General features: G+C 57.3%; 1 protein-coding gene across 1 annotated transcript; it reads left to right on the forward strand.

The window, feature by feature from the left end:
• The first annotated feature begins 4224 nt into the window (after positions 1-4224).
• On the forward strand, positions 4225-16222 carry ETV5 (ETS variant transcription factor 5). Its single transcript, XM_057408407.1, has 12 exons — positions 4225-4737; positions 4854-4941; positions 5091-5138; positions 5252-5302; positions 10770-10899; positions 11036-11287; positions 12980-13242; positions 13986-14045; positions 14520-14588; positions 14919-15088; positions 15687-15788; positions 15907-16222. Exons 1-12 carry the CDS (start codon positions 4693-4695, stop codon positions 16126-16128), a joined length of 1500 nt encoding a protein of 499 aa, XP_057264390.1. The 5' UTR covers positions 4225-4692; the 3' UTR covers positions 16129-16222.
• The last annotated feature ends 243 nt before the right edge of the window (positions 16223-16465 follow it).

Here is a 16465-nt window from a genome sequence, read left to right on the forward strand (position 1 = left end):
GCTAGATCGCAGCTGGAATGCACAGGCAGGTTTTGGTGGCATCACCTATGTGTCCCTAACTCAATGTTTGGGGGCAGACCACAGGATGCAGCTTCCCAGGATGTGATGGGGACCAGAAAACGGGCAAATGCACGGAGGCCATGGTGATCTGGGTGTGTGACCTGCTTCACAGTGCTTCCAGCAGCCAGGAGAAGGCAGGGTCAGCCCACAGGAAGAGCTGCTGGTTGCTTCTGCAGGCACCTGCTGTCTCCTGCAGTGACGCTTGTGTGGGGGGATGCCCAGCTCCCCAGTCAGTCCCCATTCCCAGGCAGCTGCCTCCTTTCTGGTGGAGGCCCCTGTGCTACTGTCATGAATCCAGGAGTGGTGTGTGCCCCATGGATGTTGCCACAGGCAGGAAAACCACTGCCTGTCTGCACTATGCCTCTGCCACAGGGAACAAGTCACCATATCCTCCCCAGTGACGCAGTGGCTGGTCCCTCCTCACGCTGCAGGTCTCCATTCAGTAGCATCCTCCTGTCTGTGCAGAGGGTGCTGCTGTCATTATGTTTCAGAGTGAACAGTGAGCTGAAAGAGAGCTGCTGATCACCCTCCCAAGCAGGGGCAGTGCTGCCGTGTGTGTGCTCTTTCTGATAGCAGCCATAGGGCCCTGCTTACAAGGGAGGAGCTGGCAGCACCCCAGGGGAGCCCCAGCCAGGCTCCATCCCACAAGTGCCCCTCTCAGCCAGGGCACAGGAGGAGGCTCCAGTGGGCTGCCACAGCTCCCCCTCCTCCTGCCCTCGGCACCAGCACCGGGCAGGGCGAGTTGGGGGCAGGTGCTCGCTGCAGTGTAGCACCCAGCGGTGTGCTGGTGGTAGCTGAGGAGCCGTGAGGAGGGTGCCCTGTGCTGCGGAGCACAGAGGTTGCCACAGTTCACAAGAGCTGTGAGCCGTGCACGAGCACACTCCACCCACAGTGTGTAAATCCACCCTCCTCCTCCTCACCCGGGGCGCCTGTTAATGAATACCCAGGTGAAAGCATACGGGAGCCAGGCCAAATAAACCCCGTGTCCCACAAACCAGCAGCCTCCGTTTCTCCAGCCCTTCTGCAGCAGCAGCTGTGCCTGGAAGCCCCCTGCTTGGGGTGGGTGAAAGAACCCTCAACCATCTCTGGCAGTGTTCAAGGCCAGGCTGGATGGGGCTTGGAGCAGCCTGTTCTAGTGGAAGGTGTCCCTGCCCATGGCAGAGGGTTGGAACCGGATGAGCTTTAAGGTCCCTTCCAACCGAAACCATTCTGTGATTCTGTGATCTCTAGCACTTTGCCAGCAGGTGGGGTGATAGGTTTGATCCATGGGATGACAACACACGAGGTCAGCAGTGTTTATAGCTGCAGGTCTGGATCCATTTTCCTGCCCGCTCAGCCTCAACCCAGGGTTTTATCCCAAGGCTCCAATTAGAAAGTGCCTGTATGGAATTAGCAACGTTTTTCACAGCAGACCTGCTCCTTGCACCCGGTCATGGTTTGCTGGCTTAGGACAAAGAGCAGCGCTTGGGCCTCTGCTTGTTTGCCATTGGTGGTGGCAGAGGCAGGGGAAGCAAGCAGGCAGCATGCCTGGACCCAGGGGTCTGGCAGCATGTTAGAGATGAAGAGCATTCCTTTGAGCTCAAAGCCAGGAAGGAGCACTCAGACGTGTTCTGCAGGGCACGGGGAGCCTGCCACCTCCCCTGGGAGATGCAGCTTCCATCCTCTCCCATTATGCTGAAGCCATAGTTCAATGGGCCTGGCAGCTGATGACTTCCTCAGTCTAATGGTGCAAATGTCTCCAACCCAGGAGGGGACCCACAGGGGCTGGGATGCTGGCTTGGCTGTCCTAGTTCCAGAGATGTGGCTGAGGGAAACTTGAGGCTCTGAACCCTTTGTCCCCTTTGGTGTCTCCCAGCTCAGCCCCATTGATCCCTTGAAGGCCACAGGATGGAGCAGAAGCCTCCACACATCACCCCCAGCTCCAGGCACTGGTGCCAGTGCTGGGGGACCCTTGAGAGCTGGGGAACCTCATTCCCAGCCCTGTCCTCCTGCTGTGTGCATAGCTGTGGTTGCCTGCATGGAAATGGTGTCCGTAGTGTAGCGCATGTTGCCGTGTACACCTGGACTGCTGTGGGCTTGCCTCAAATAAAGATGGTGATGAAATACTTGTCCTGGGGTGCACTGGAGTTCCCTGAGTCCAGGCATGAGGTCGCCACCTTTGAGATCCCAAACAGGAGGTGCCTGATTTGGGGTGCTGGGGCTGAAGGGGCGTTGGCAGCAGCAGTGCAATGGAGCGATGCTCAGTGGGAGCTGCAACGGCCTAAATCTGGAGCCTGCAGTTTTTTAGATCTCTCTTTTTTTTTTCCCCATGAGTGGGCTCTAATTTTAGCAGGTGCCGGTTGCCATCCCCCCTTCCCAGCCCTGGCTCTCCGGGGGCTTCAGCTCCTCACAAGGCACATCTGTGGCCTCCCACCCGCCTGCCCCACCACTGCACTCAGCTCCCATCACTTCTTCCTCTGCCAGGTGGCAGCAAGAGCCCCAAGGGTGCTGAGGCTGTGGCTGCCTCGGGTCACTGGTTGTGCCCCAGTCTGCAATGACCCGCATGTCCTCAGCAGCCTGCCTTGTTCCCCGGCCCAGGTTTTGTCACCCACCTGCCCATGTGTCATCTGCTAATTTTACCAGTGGTGATTTAATCTGGGTTGCTTGTGTGCAGAGGGGAAGTGAGAATGCCAGCAGAGCACCCCAGGAATGATCCCTGTGCAGCAAGGACATCCCGTGCCCTCTGCGCACTTCCCCCTGTGCTGGGGACAGGCACCTGGTGGGCAGTGCATCCTGGTAGGTGTCCTCTCAAATATAACACAGGACATGATGGCAGATGAGCTACCAGCCATTTACCAGCATCATCCCCGGGGGATGGTGGTGGCTCTGGAGGACTCCGGAAGCTCACCAGTACCCCAACACTGACAGAGAAATCCCACCAGCAGCCCAGAACCATGCTAGGCAGCTCTCCCAACACACTGGCAAGGCTATGACCTGAAGCCAAGGATTTCAAAGTGGCTTCAACATTGTATCAACAGGCTTATTAAGGCCTAAATTCCCAGGATCCGACAGGAGACTCCTCTCCTTTCCCAAGCTGAGAAGCTACTGGGGCACTTGACAGAGCAATGCCAGGCCCTCAGCGGCATGACTGTGTCCTAAACTCATTCCCAATCCTCTAAGCTATTTGCAGTCCTGTAAGGGCTTGTGTCCACAAACCCACCCGAGGGGGTCCGTGGCCACAGCAGCCACAAAAACCCTGCAGGTGGGTACTATTTTTCTTACGGCCTCCTCCAACGAGCTCTTCTCAAAGGCAAACCTTGCCCCCAGGGTGGCTGCAGGAGAAAGGCCGCCAAACCCAGCACTCAAGCATGGGCTAGCCCCGGGCCCGCAGGGGAACCCGTGTGACGGCGTCTTGCTGGGGCAGAACTGCCCCTTAAGCAAGCAGACTGTCCCCATGGCATGTGGGGCCTGCGGCCCACCCCATCTGCAGAGCTGCTGCGCGGCAGGTTCTCGGGCACTGCGTGTAGAGATCAGGTTTCCCCCATCCCCGCTCGGATCCGGTCCCCAGAGTGCCCCATCAACCCTCCGTGGCTATCCCTTAACACAACAAGGCACCCTGCGGGAGGGGATCGCGGCCCCTTTAAATGCTGCGCGGCAGCAGCCCCACCCGCCGGCCTTTTCCCCCTTCTTTTTTTTTGTGAATGAAAAACGTTCCCCGCGGAGCCAATGCAAATCCCGCCGCGCCCATTGGCTGCCGCCGTCCCCGCCCACCCAGCCTGCCTCAATGGTCTCCTCCGAGCTGAGCGCGGGCGGGCGCGCAGCGGCGTTGCAACCAATCAGACGGCTCGAACGGCAGAGCAGCGGCGCTCGATTGGCTGGCGCCGAGGGTAAACAAGCGGCGCGGGGCGGGGCGGGACGCGGCGGAGGCCGCTGGCTCGGGTGCTGCGGGTGCAGAGCGGCAGCGCGGTGCCCGGGCGCGGAGCGGCCCCTTTCACGGCCCCGGCTCGCCCGGCTGCTGCCGAGCCCGCGGCGGCTGAGCCGAGCCCGCCGTTCCCCGGCCGGGTACGCGGGGCCTGGCGGCGGGGCGCAGCGCAGCGCGGCCCAGGGCGGGGGAGGTGTTTATGAATGGCGCTGGCCGAGCGCTGTGAATGGCGGGGGGGTGGGGGCGCCAGCGCGCACGGGGGGAGGGGAGGAGAGGCGGAGTTTATGAATGGGGCGCGCGGGGCGGCGTGGGAATGGGTCCGGTTGCGGCGTGGCCCTTCCAGCGCCTAGCATCAGCAGGGGCGGGGGGAGGCGAGGCGTGTGCGGAGCCCTCCCTGCCTCCCTCCCTCCCTCCTTGCCTGCCTCCTCCCGCTCCCGCGGCGCGTGATGTCACGCCCGTTTCTATAGAAATTGGGTGACATCACGAGCCGGGGGGCTGCGACCCGCCACGGCAGGAGCGGGCCGGCTCCCCGGGGAGGCGCGGCGGCCCCGCACCGAGCCAGCCCCGGAGGCGGTAGGGGCCAGGACTTGGTCCTGACACTCCCCCTCCCCCTCCCCTCTCCCAACCCCCTCTCCAGCAGCGCACCTGCCGGAGCCTGGGCAGGATCCCCCCCTTCCCGGGCCGGCGTCGATGCTGAGCGGGCCGGGGGGACTCCCCACCTCCCCTGCACCATGGATGGCTTCTACGACCAGCAGGTTCCCTTCATGGGCCCCGGGGTAAGTTTGCCCCGTGCATCTCCCCCTGCCCCATCCACCCTGTCCGTGGGGGCACCCGTTTCCCCGTCCTTGGGGGCTGCCACCCTCACAGGCTGTTGTCAACCTGGTTGTTGCAGAAGTCCTGCGCAGAGGAGGGCCGAGGCCGGTTGGGATCTGATAGGAAAAGGAAATTTTTGGAGACTGACCTAGCCCACGACTCAGAAGGTAGGCAGGGCTGGCCTGAGCAGCTGTGGCCTTGCTGCGGTCCTGTGAGGCTGCTCTCCTCACAGTCGTTGGTTTAGAAATAATCCTGTGAATAATGGCAGTTTTATTTATTATTCTGTGGAGTACATAAGTCTTTCACTCTGTTCCAGAGCTCTTCCAGGATCTCAGCCAGCTCCAAGAGGCCTGGCTAGCTGAAGGCAAGTCTTCACCTCCTCCTTTTGCTGTGTAAAACCTCTCTGCAAGCATTTTTTTTTTTTTTTTGAGAACTGAAAACGGTATAAACCCGGTGTTTTTGTTGTTGTTTTTTTAGCTCAGGTCCCTGATGATGAACAGTTTGTCCCAGATTTCCAGTCTGAAAGCTGTAAGTGATTGTTCTGGGGTTTTATTCTCTGGGGGAGAATATTTGGGTGCCTTTGCAAAGCCTCATGCTGGGTTTGGAGTGTCTTCCTTGGGAAAGCAGTTGCTGGGGCTGAAACTGTGAAATCACAGACTTGGGAGAAAGCACGTGTGGTTTGGGTTCATCGAGATGAAACTTGCAATGTCCCATCCCTTTTAAATAGGGGAAACTAGCCAAATGCATGGAAATACTCTAACTGATCTCTGGGCTTCTCCGAGACTTGCTGCTTGTTCATAGTAATGTTGATTTGCGTATAAACACATCTTTTCCTTTTCAAGTGGAAGCATGAGCCTGTGCTGGGCTCCTTGGTTAGCCACAATTTCTGCAGTTTCTGGAGCTTTTTAACAGTCGTGGCCCAGTGCTGTTGGCAAGAGTGGACCTGAGCGGTGAAACTTGAGCCGCTTTAAGCACCACTAATCACTGGCAAGCCAGCATGTTTAAAAGGAGGCCAGTGAAAATGCAGCTCCTCTTGAATTGCGTAAGAGTGAGAGTTGGTTCTGAGCTGTGGTTTGTGCTGAAATGGGTTAGCGGCTAGGGCAGGGGCTGGTTAATGGTGTGCGGTACTTTGCTTCTCTTGGGCACTGGTTCTCCTCGGAATGAAGGCTTGGTCAGAGGGCAAGGGGGAATCGGGATGTTTTGAGTTGTTACCTGGCAAATGGAATGAGTGGCATGGTGTTGGTGGCTGGGTTTTGCTGTTGAGCCAGAGAGCTATGCAACTTAAAGGAAATCAAATTTAGCCTGCAGTCGAACAGATTTTTTCATTCCAGCTTTGTCACAGCATGCAGCAGGGTATCTTCTCCTACAGTAAAACGCGTGTTAATTATTGCTCTTTGATTACTTCTGAGTGGGAAGTTTGCCATTAAATTGTTCCAGACAGCCCAAGTTTCAGATGCGTTTTTTTCCCTTGTCTCCCCTGAGATAAAAGGCGAGCCCAGAGTCAGAATCGCAACTGGCTGTTGACATCCTAGCGCAGCCTGGCAGCTCTTGCTTGGAGCGGTAGAAACCGCAGCGAGCGTGGGAGGGTGGCTCTTGGAGCTGGAGCCGTTTCCAGTGCCTTTTGGCAGTCTCTTGTTTCCTTGTAACCTGAAGAGCGCAGAGAGGAGAGAAAACTTTTCTGGGTGATGCAGGGAAGGGAAGGAAAAGACAGAAACAAAAGGGGGCATTTGGTCGAGACTCTTAAAATGTTCTGACCTGCTCAGCCTCTGCAGACCTGGCGTTGAAATGACTTTGTCACTTGAAAGCAGAGCTCCTTATGTGACTCCCTGCTATAATAACCTTCCCTAGGTGTCCCGGGCAGAGAAAGCAAAGGTTTCCTGGGCTGCGCTGGCTGGGAGGGTTCAGTCCAGCCAGTCCAGTGGAGGAGAAACGGGTAGCCTGGCTCTTCCATACCAACACTGGAAAGAGTTTAAAGAGGAGAGAGTCTCTAGCTTACTGCTTTCTGGCCCCAGCTTCTCATTTCCTTGTGGATTTGAACTGTGTATAGTGTAGGAAGAAAAAAGGGGATGAATTTGGTGCAGCCTCCCCCCTGCATTCAGCTTTTGCTAAAGGGGGTATGCTTCTTTTCCAGACTGGGGGTCGCCTTGGGTTCAATGCCCATTGGATTCTGAGGGAAGGCAAGTCCCTATATTATGGATGTTTTCAGGCATGCATTGGACTCTTGTGCAGCTTGTGCCTTTTCCCTGAGGAAGTTGCTGCTCTCTTGTCCTGAGCAAGCCAGCTCTATCACCTGCCCCATGGCACTGGCATTTCCAGGGCCAAGCTTCCTCTGCTCAGTAGCAAAAAGGGACAAGCCAGGCTCAGTTTGAGATGTTGCTGTAGAGAATGCTGTTGAATCTCAGGGATGCTCCAAACAGCATCTTTCTCACCTTGCTAAAGAACCCCTCATGGCATGGCAGCTGCCTGCAGCTTGGCTGCTGCTAGCTTGCTGTTCCTGATTGTGTAGCTGAGGTCCCTGGCAGACATGGGCTTAGGGTTGGGGTTTGGCAACGAAGTACCATAATATGCTGGAGGGCAGCAGGTTGCTGCTCCGGGGAGGAAATCCTGCTGGAAGGCTGGGGAAAGCAGGGCTCCGCTGAATAAGGGATGCGTTGTTCTCGGCACCTTGGACTGAGCAGCGAGAGGCTGTATTTGGTGCTTGTGAACTACCCAGAGCAGTGGCAGATGCCCCTGGAAGGGTAAGGAGATTGTGAGTGACTCCAGCATAGGTGCAGTGGTTCTCCAGTGGTGCAGTCTGGGGAGAAGAGGATATGTACAATGTTGTATCTCGATCGGTTCTTTAAAGTAGTTGGGAAGCAATGGATCAAGCTGAGGAGATCAAGCACCATCATGAGAGGCTTTGCCATTCGCAGGGGTTGCTCCCAGGGAACTTGTGGCTCCCTGCATGGGCAATGAGTGGTTAAAGCCATGGCAGGGCATGGAGTGGAGTTTCTTACACACCAAAATGAAAGCAGGAGGTTTATTTCTGAGGAAGGGTTGTTTAAACAAAGGAAAGCAGGAACCTGGCTTCTATTTCTGGCTCCTCTCCTGGCGTGACCTTGGGCGCGTCCTGTAATGCTGGGGGATGGAGGGGCAGATGTGGAGCACAGCTTCCAGGTGACGGCTTGAGTGGATGCCAAGGTCCCCAGCTGGTGGCCAGGCTGGAAATGGTTTTCATTGCTTTCCCCATGGTTCAAGCAGTGTGTGCCACCAGCCAAGCCAACATCCTCCATGTTGGACCTCTTAGAGGTCCCATCATGGTGATGGCTGGGGAGCAACCTTCCCTGTCCCCCACCAAGGGCTTCACCAGCAGTTCAAGGTCCCAAATGACTTTAGGATGTCGCCTTTCATGTGGCAGATCTCTTGGCTGAAGGTTGATGTTTGGGGCATCTCCAGCGTGGCCAGTAGGGTGGCACTGCAGGCTATGCCTGAGCCCCCCGGTTGTGCTTCTTTGCTGGCAGGGCACAGCAGTGGCATGTGTGTCTAGTCCCCTTGCCTGTTCTCTGTGGGATCTTTCCATCCCCAGAGGCTGAAACAGCCCAAGGAGGGGCTGTTGGGCACCCATGGGTGCTCTCAGCGCTCCCACAGCTCAGTCCTGGCATGGGTGTCCTGAGGTGCGTTCTCCAGCCCTGTCTATAGTTAAGCTTCTCCCTCTGCCTGTTTTTATATACTTTTTTAGCTTTTAATTATAGTCCCAGCGCAGGACCGGAAAGGTTAAAAGCAGTTGCACACCCAGCTTGCCTTTGAGGCACTGGAGCAGGGCATCTCCTTCCCTGGGAACCCTCCTGCCCCCTTCCCAGCTCCCTGCCTGGCCACTTCCCACTGGGGACCTAAGCCCAGCTCCTTCCTCCCCCGAGAGCTGCACCCCAGACCTCGGTGCTCCTCTCTGCTCCCAGGCTCTCCAGCATCGCTGCCCTGGCTGGCCATGAGTGTGCCTTGCCAAGCTGCGCCAGCCGGCCCTGTGGTGTTTGTGTAAGGAATCCAAACGTTGCACAAAGTCCAGCTCGGCCAGCTGGTCTCTGTTAGGATCTTAAGGCTCGTTTCCCTTTTCTTGAATGGCAGAGCTAAGCTCTGGGGAAATTTTTCTTTTCTTTCTTTCTTTTTTTTTCCCTTCCCCAGCCACATGAATGGAGCGCTCCAAATTGTTTATGAATGGAGGGTGGTGCCTGCGCAGAGCCTTTTTTTTCCCCGTTTTTTTTTTTTTTTCAATGAATAACCAGGCCCCATTGTACGGCTGGTGGAAAAACAACCCGCTCCAACAACACGGAGCCTGTTAGGAAGAGACATGCCTGCGATAGGCAGCTGGAGCCCTTCCAAAGCCAGTTCCCCTTCGCTTTCCCGCGGGGCGCCTGGGCTTTGCTGCCGCCACGCTGGCCTCCTGTTAAGGCTAGAAATGCTGAGAGTGGCAAAACCTCACTGGGGAGGGGGGGATAAATCCAGCTTGGGAGCGGGTGGGGGGCTGTGCTGGCTCAGTGTTGGGCTTTGTGTTTCAAATCCTCCTGGGGGGGGGGGGTTTACGCCCTTGATGTGCCAGGACTTTGCGGGACGGGGGGGAAGGAGGGGTAGAGAGAGGAGTCAGCAGCTCTTTACAGGTTTTGACAAATTAGGGGAGCAGCTAATTACCTGGCAAGCTGTGAACAGTTGTCCTGGAGCTATTCGTTCCTCTCCACTGTAGCTGGGCCGTGTTTAGACTTTGCATGAAGCTAATACTCCACTTCCGATTAGTCTTGGCTCTCCGCTGCAGGCACTATTTAGGTAAAGATCTCTGAGGCGCTTTCCCTTTCCTAGAGCGCCTGCTTTTAGAAATGAAGTAGGTTAAGCATATATTACTTGGTTTAAAATTATATATAGTGAGGGGGCTAGGGAGGATTTGGGTTTAATGGGATGTTTGCCACTTGAACTCATACAGTTGTGGGACCCCTTGGAGCATCTTGGCTGGGGGAAGGTGGATTACATTAGGCTGCTTGCCAGCTCTCTGGCCAGGTTACTGGGAGCTGGGTATGCCCCTGCAAGGGTGAGCAGGTTACTGTGTCCGGCTTACAAGCTGTCCTGGGACGGTGGGACTGTGCAAGCTCTGCCTTCCCTGGCAGAAGTCAGGCCTTGCCACCCTGGCCCAGTCCACCAGCAGGTCATGGTCTGCTAGGGCACTATCCTGCCATGGTTTGGTTGCCTAATGCTCTCAGGAGGGTAATTCAGCAGCTGATTCATGAGCAAAAAGCACCCAAGCAGATACTTCTCTGGGGTGATGCTCCCCATCACCTCCTACCATGTGGGTGAGCCTGTATCATAAAATCATGAAATGGTTTGGGTTGGAAAGGACCTTAAAGCTCATCCAGTTCCAACCCCCTGCCATGGACAGGGACACCTTCCACTAGACCAGGTTGCTCCAAGCCACATCCAGCCTGGCCTTGAACACTGCCAGGGATGGGGCAGCCACAGCTTCTCTGGGCAACCTGTGCCAGTGCCTCAGCACCCTCACAGGAAAGAATTTCTTCCTCATATCTAATCTAAATCTCCCCTCTGTCAGCCCAAAGCCATTCCCCCTTGTCCTGTCACTACATGTCTTTGTAAAAAGTCCCTCTCCAGATTTCTTGTCAGCCCCTTTAGGCACTGGAAGCTGCTCTAAGCTCTCCCTAGAGCCTTCTCCAGGCTGAACAAGCCCAGCTCTCTCAGCCTGTCTGTATAGCAGAGGTGCTCCAGCCCTCGGAGCATCTTTGCGGCCTCCTCTGCACTCACTTGAACACATCCCTCTTGTGTTGTTGCCCCAGAGCTGGATGCAAAGCAGAGGGGTGGGATCCCCTCCCTCGACCTGCTGGTCACGCTCCTTTCGACGCAGCCCAGGACATGGTTGGTTTCTGGGCTGTGATTGCACACTGATGGGTCACGGTGAGTTTCTCATCAACCAACACCCCCGAGTCCTTTTCCTCAGGGCTGATCCTCCTCTGTTTCATTGCAGTGGTCCTGCACGCCCCACCTCCAGCAAAGATCAAGCGGGAACTGCACAGCCCTTCCTCAGAGCTGTCGTCCTGCAGCCATGAGCAAGCTCTCTGTGCCAGCTATGGGGACAAGTGCCTCTACAACTGCTGGTAGGTAGCGTGGTGGCTGCTGCTGCCCACAGACCCCTTGGGTCACGGTGGCAGCGATTTGTCTCTTGTCCCTCTGCCATGCAAAGGTGTTCTTGTTAGCACTGCTGTCAGTGCCCACCCCTTCTCCCCTCCTCAGTGCCTATGACAGGAAGCCCCCTGCCGGGTTCAAGCCATTAACGCCGCCTGCCACTCCGGTGTCTCCTGCACATCAGGGATCGGCCCTGCCGCCACCAGCCCCAGCCGTGCAGGCAGCGGCCCATGGGGCAGCCCCGGCGCCGCACGCGCTGCAGGAGCAGAGGCAGCAGACCTTTGCCGTGCCGCGGCCGCCTCACCCGCCCATGCACATGCCAAAGATGATGTCTGAAAACCAATACCCCGCAGAGCACAGGTAAGGCTTTCTCCACCCGAGCAAGCGCTGGCGTCTTGCAGGTGTTTATGGGAGCTTTGGCTCTCATGAGATGAATCAGTGGCCTTAAAGCATGGGGAAGGAGGAGGGATGTTGTGGTTGCAGACTGTAAGGCCAGATGCTGCTGCCTGTGGTCCAGTATAAACTAGTGCTTGCTGCTTCCCACTGGGATCTTGTGGCTCTTTCTCCCCATGAGGCAGCTCCCTGCTGACAGGGATCTGCTCTTCCCAGCTCTGGGGGTGCCTGGGCAGACCCTTTGCATCCCCCTTGCGAAAGGAGAGGGAGGCAGAGGCTGCTGCCTGCATCCATCCCTTTGGCAACAGGCAGTGGTGCTGAGTCAGGGCTCCCACTCTCTTCTCTCCCACCCACTGCAGCTCTGCTGAGCTGAGCCCTGCTAGGCTTGGGAGCTGCAGGCATCCTCATCCTGCCCCTAAGCACCCTTGGGTTGAGGGTCAGTCCTTAGCTCCTGTGTGCATTACACTGCATTGCTGTGATTTTGGGACTGGGGAGGGAGAGGCCCCACTTCCTCTCCAGTGGCTTTGTCCCCCATTAATGCTGCATCCCTGTGTAGGCTTTGTTGATTCCCCTCCTTCACTCCAGCTTTGCTCATGCTGTTGGTAGGTGGCATGGTGCAGGTCACAGCTGACCTCCAGCTTTGCTTGTGGCTCCTGAATGCCCTTTGCTGAGGTGTCATCTATGAGCATGGGGCTGGAATGTGGTAGCCTTGAAAAGGCCATGGAAACCCTCAGTATATCCTCACAACCCATGAGCATCCCTCCCCAAGCGAAATAGGGCTTGGCTCTGGGTGACCTTCAAGCCATGTGGGGGGCTGGGTCCAACCCCTTGGGAAGCACCATGCCAGCACAGAGCTTGGGTTTCACTCAGGAAGGGCAGACGGACACCACTCGGAAATGGAGTAATCCCAGCCCGGCAGCTGGGAGGGCTCTGGTTACAAAGACAAATGGCACAAGGCCAGTGGAGAGGAGCTGGGTGCGGACATCAGAGATCTCCTTTCAAGGTGCCGGAGGATGAGGGGATGTGGCAGCACCCCCTCGAGTTGGTCCCGTATCCAGGGACTGTGCTGGGGCTCGAGCTGGCAGCGGCAGCACCCCAGAGCTGAAAATAGTGCTCCCTGCCACCAAATCCAAGGTTTAATCCCAGCCGCACAGGCGGATTAGAGCTGCGGAGTGGATTTGGCTTTGCGTAAGCACCCACCCAGGTGCAGCATCCCCTGCACCCTGCAGTTCTGATCCCCCGGGGTGTGGGGGGGGGGGGTGCATGCATTTCACTGTTGTACAGAGATTTTACTGTTGTGGGGTGGCTTTTTTGTTTCCTTTTCCCACCCCTACCAGCTGTCCTGGCTGCAGCACCAGGCTACCATCACCTAGTGCTTTGCAGTGATGGCCCATGTGCTGTCCTGCCCCTCCAGTGGGGCTGTCCCCAGGGCTTGGAGGGGAATGGGGCTCTCCAATACTCCACTGGGTCTCCACAGGACGAGCCCTCATGGTGGCTGTGCTCATGAGGAGCTGCGGATGGGACCCAATGCCGCTCAAACCCCCCAGCGGCACACTGGTCTGAGGACGCTGGGCCAGCCTGGGGTCCTGGTCTGGGGTAGGAGCCAGCACTGTGGCAGCAGTGCCGACCCTGCCCCAACGCCGAGTCCTCTCCCGGCAGGTTCCAGAGGCAGCTGTCTGAGCCCTGCCTCCCCTTCCCGCCGCAGCCCGGGGTCCCGGGGGACAGCCGCCCCGTCTACCACCGGCAGCTGTCGGAGCCCCTCGGCCCTGCCGCCCCTCGCCCCCCTCAGGGATTCAAGCAGGAGTACCACGACCCACTCTACGAGCATGGTGGCCCCAGCCTGCCCGGCCCTGCCCCCAGCCACAGCTTCCAGCCCCCCATGGGCATCAAGCAGGAGCCCCGGGACTACTGCATTGACTCAGGTGGGTGCGAGAGGCTGGTGCTTGGGGGTTGTATGGGTTACCCCACCAGCACTCGGGGAGTGGAGCCACCTCTGCCATCTGTGGCTTGTGGGTGCAGGGTTGAACCTTAAGAAGTGGGTGTTTCATCACCCTGGGGCTCCCGTTGTGCTGGGGCTGCTGTTTTCACATGGTAGATGATTTCTTTCCTTTTTTTTTTTTCTTTTATCCCTCTTCTCTTTCCTTTCCCATGTGGGGGGCTAAAGCAGGAATTCACTAGATGCACGCAGTGTGGCCTGTGCCACAGCCACAGGCTGGGTGCCCCATGGCATTCAGCGGTCCCCCTGCAGCCCTGGCCTGAGGCCAGCTGTGATTTCTGGCTGCTGGACCCCACCAGCATCACGGAAAAATCCTCTAATCGCCTTAGGACCTAAAAATACCCCGACCTCAGGATGGAGGATGGCACGGCTGAGCAGATGCCTCCCTCCCCGCGGGGCCAGAGTAACATGGTGAAAACCGCAGGCTGACTTAAACCTTGCTCCCAGTGCTCATTCCAGTATGCTCCCCCCACAATCACACTGGGTTTCCCCCCACAACTGGGGGTGAGGGCTGGGGGTGGTGCTGTGTCCCTGGGAATGCTGGTGGAGGGGTTGGGGGGAAGATGCCAAGGCTTGGCCAGAGGATGTGCTTGGGGAACGGAGGGGGAAAGATGCTTGGAGGACCCCATGGGACCCAGGTCCTTAACACCACCTTCGTGTTCCTTGCAGAAGTGCCTAACTGCCAGTCCTCATACCTGCGGGGAGGTGTCTTCCCCAGCAGCCATGATGGTGAGTGTACCTCTCTTGTTGGCATCCCTGGCGTGTCCCATCCCTCCCTTGGGGCAGGCAGAGCTGCCAGGCATCCTTCAAAGCATGCATGAGAGCCCTGTCGTACCTGCAAGTGTCTGCATGCGAGCAGCACAGGCACCCCCACTAAAAATAGGGCTTGTGCTGTGCTGCCACTGACCCCTGCGAGCATGATGCGAGGGCACAGCAGTGCCATATAATCTGGGGTAATGCACCCAGCATAGCTGCTAAGAGGGTTCTTGTTTCCCCAACTCCCTGGGGTGGGTGGGACAGAGCTGCGCGGCACTCAGCTGTCAAGCTGGTGTGATGCTATTGAAATAACTGGGGGATGTGTCTGCTTCCAGCACTGGGGAACTGGGGTCTTGTTCCTGGATTAAGTCAAGGCAGGTTTTTTGGGGGGGGTTCAGCTGGGATGGTGAAGGGACCCTTTGCTCACTGAGGTTCTCTTCCCCGTAGGATTTTCATATGAAAAAGACACGCGATTGTATTTTGATGACACATGTGTGGTACCGGAGAGGCTGGAGGGTAAGAACTCAGCCCCAGAGGAGGGAAGGCTGTAGGGTGACCAGGGCTCATGGTGGCAGATTTGGGCCTGGGCTCTGTAGTGGCCAGCTTTTAAAGCCAAGCTGTGCTGGAGCCATGCTCTTGACAGCTGCTAAGCATCATCCTGCACAGTGGCTGGGCATCATGGCCATCAGTGCTGTACCCTGTCCCTGCCACCCACCCTGCACCTCACCTGCCTGCAGCACCACCACCAGCACCTCTCCCCAGTCCAGCTCTGTAGCCTGACCCTGTACAGAGGGTCCTGGCACAGGAGTGAGCGCAGTTAATCAGCTGTGTCTTGGCTACATGCAGGTAAAGTGAAGCAGGAGCCCACCCTGTACCGTGAGGGCCCTCCTTACCAGCGCCGTGGGTCTCTGCAGCTCTGGCAGTTCCTGGTCACCCTCCTGGATGACCCTGCCAATGCCCACTTCATCGCCTGGACTGGTCGGGGCATGGAGTTCAAGCTGATCGAGCCTGAGGAGGTACGTGGGATCCTGCCCCAGAAGCAGGCATGTCAGAGCCAGGGATGCAGCCAGGGGAGCGGGAGGTGGGGGGCAGATCCTTCCCATGCAGCCCAGCAGTTCACACTTACACTTGAAGCAAGGCTCCCTCCCTCCCAAACATCTCCTGGATCCTTTGCCCTGGATCCTTGGTGCTGTGCTGGAGCTATGCAGCTCTGCGGAGGGTGATACAGGAAGAAACTGGGGAGTGATCAAAAGCAGCTGTGGTGCTGAGCTGCGCATTGTGGGTAATTACCCATAATATCTCTTAATGCTGTGCATGGAAATTGTGGGAGGTTGGGTGTTTTTTTTGAAGCATCTTTTTTGGCAGACTTCCCTAATCAAATGTCTTTTGATTCAGCCCCTGGTTTGGCAGTGGATGCTTTGTGGTGCTTGGAACTGGAGCACTTACTGCAGCAGGCAGGGAACTGCTCCAGGACCTGGGTGACCCTTTCACCCCTGGCTGCTCCAGCCCCCAGGAACAAACCCCTACCCTGCATTTCAGCTGAGATTTCCTTTGAGGATCCAGGTCCAAACCCCAGCTGCAGCCTTCACAGTTGCCACCTCTCTGTCCTTGCAGGTAGCACGGCGTTGGGGCATCCAGAAGAACCGGCCAGCCATGAACTATGACAAGCTCAGCCGCTCGCTGCGCTACTACTACGAGAAGGGCATCATGCAGAAGGTAAGTGACCCTGCCACCACGATGGGGAGGGGGACCAGGTCTACTGTTGGTTATGTCATGCTTGTCATTCCCTGTGGGGAAGGTGCAGGGCCCTTCTCATGCCCTCCTCTCCTTGCAGGTGGCTGGTGAGCGGTACGTCTATAAGTTTGTTTGTGACCCCGATGCCCTGTTTTCCATGGCCTACCCTGATAACCAGCGCCCCTTCCTGAAGACAGAGCCCGACTGCCCGGTGCCCGAGGAGGAGACGGTGCCGCTGACGCACTTTGAGGACAGCCCGGCATACCTCCTGGAGATGGATCCCTGCAGCAGCCTTCCCTATGCGGAGGGCTTCGCTTACTGACTCGGCCAGGCTGGCAGAGCCACGAGCACTAGCGCATCCACTTGGGGCAAATACGGTTTTCTAAAGAATACTTTTTGCTGTTCGTAAGGAAAAACAAACCCACCAAACTGCATGCACACACAAATTGGAGGAATCTAAAACGCCCTGTGTGTGTCACTGCTGAATTCCCACCCTTCCTGTCCAAGGGCTAGTGCATAGGACTGCCTCTGGCTGGCACCTCCTGCCCAACATCTGCGCGATGCTTTGGGGCGATGGGAGGTAAAGATGCAGGTCTCTGACCCAGGCCCTGTTCCTCGCCAGCACCGTGAGGCCTGATGGCTCCAGCAGCGCCCCGGGA

The sequence above is a fragment of the Pezoporus wallicus genome, unplaced genomic scaffold (genome assembly GCF_028554395.1).
Source record: "Pezoporus wallicus isolate ANWC-B61680 ecotype Strahan unplaced genomic scaffold, APGP_CSIRO_Pwel_v1 contig_4238, whole genome shotgun sequence".
Lineage (NCBI taxonomy): Eukaryota > Metazoa > Chordata > Aves > Psittaciformes > Psittacidae > Pezoporus > Pezoporus wallicus.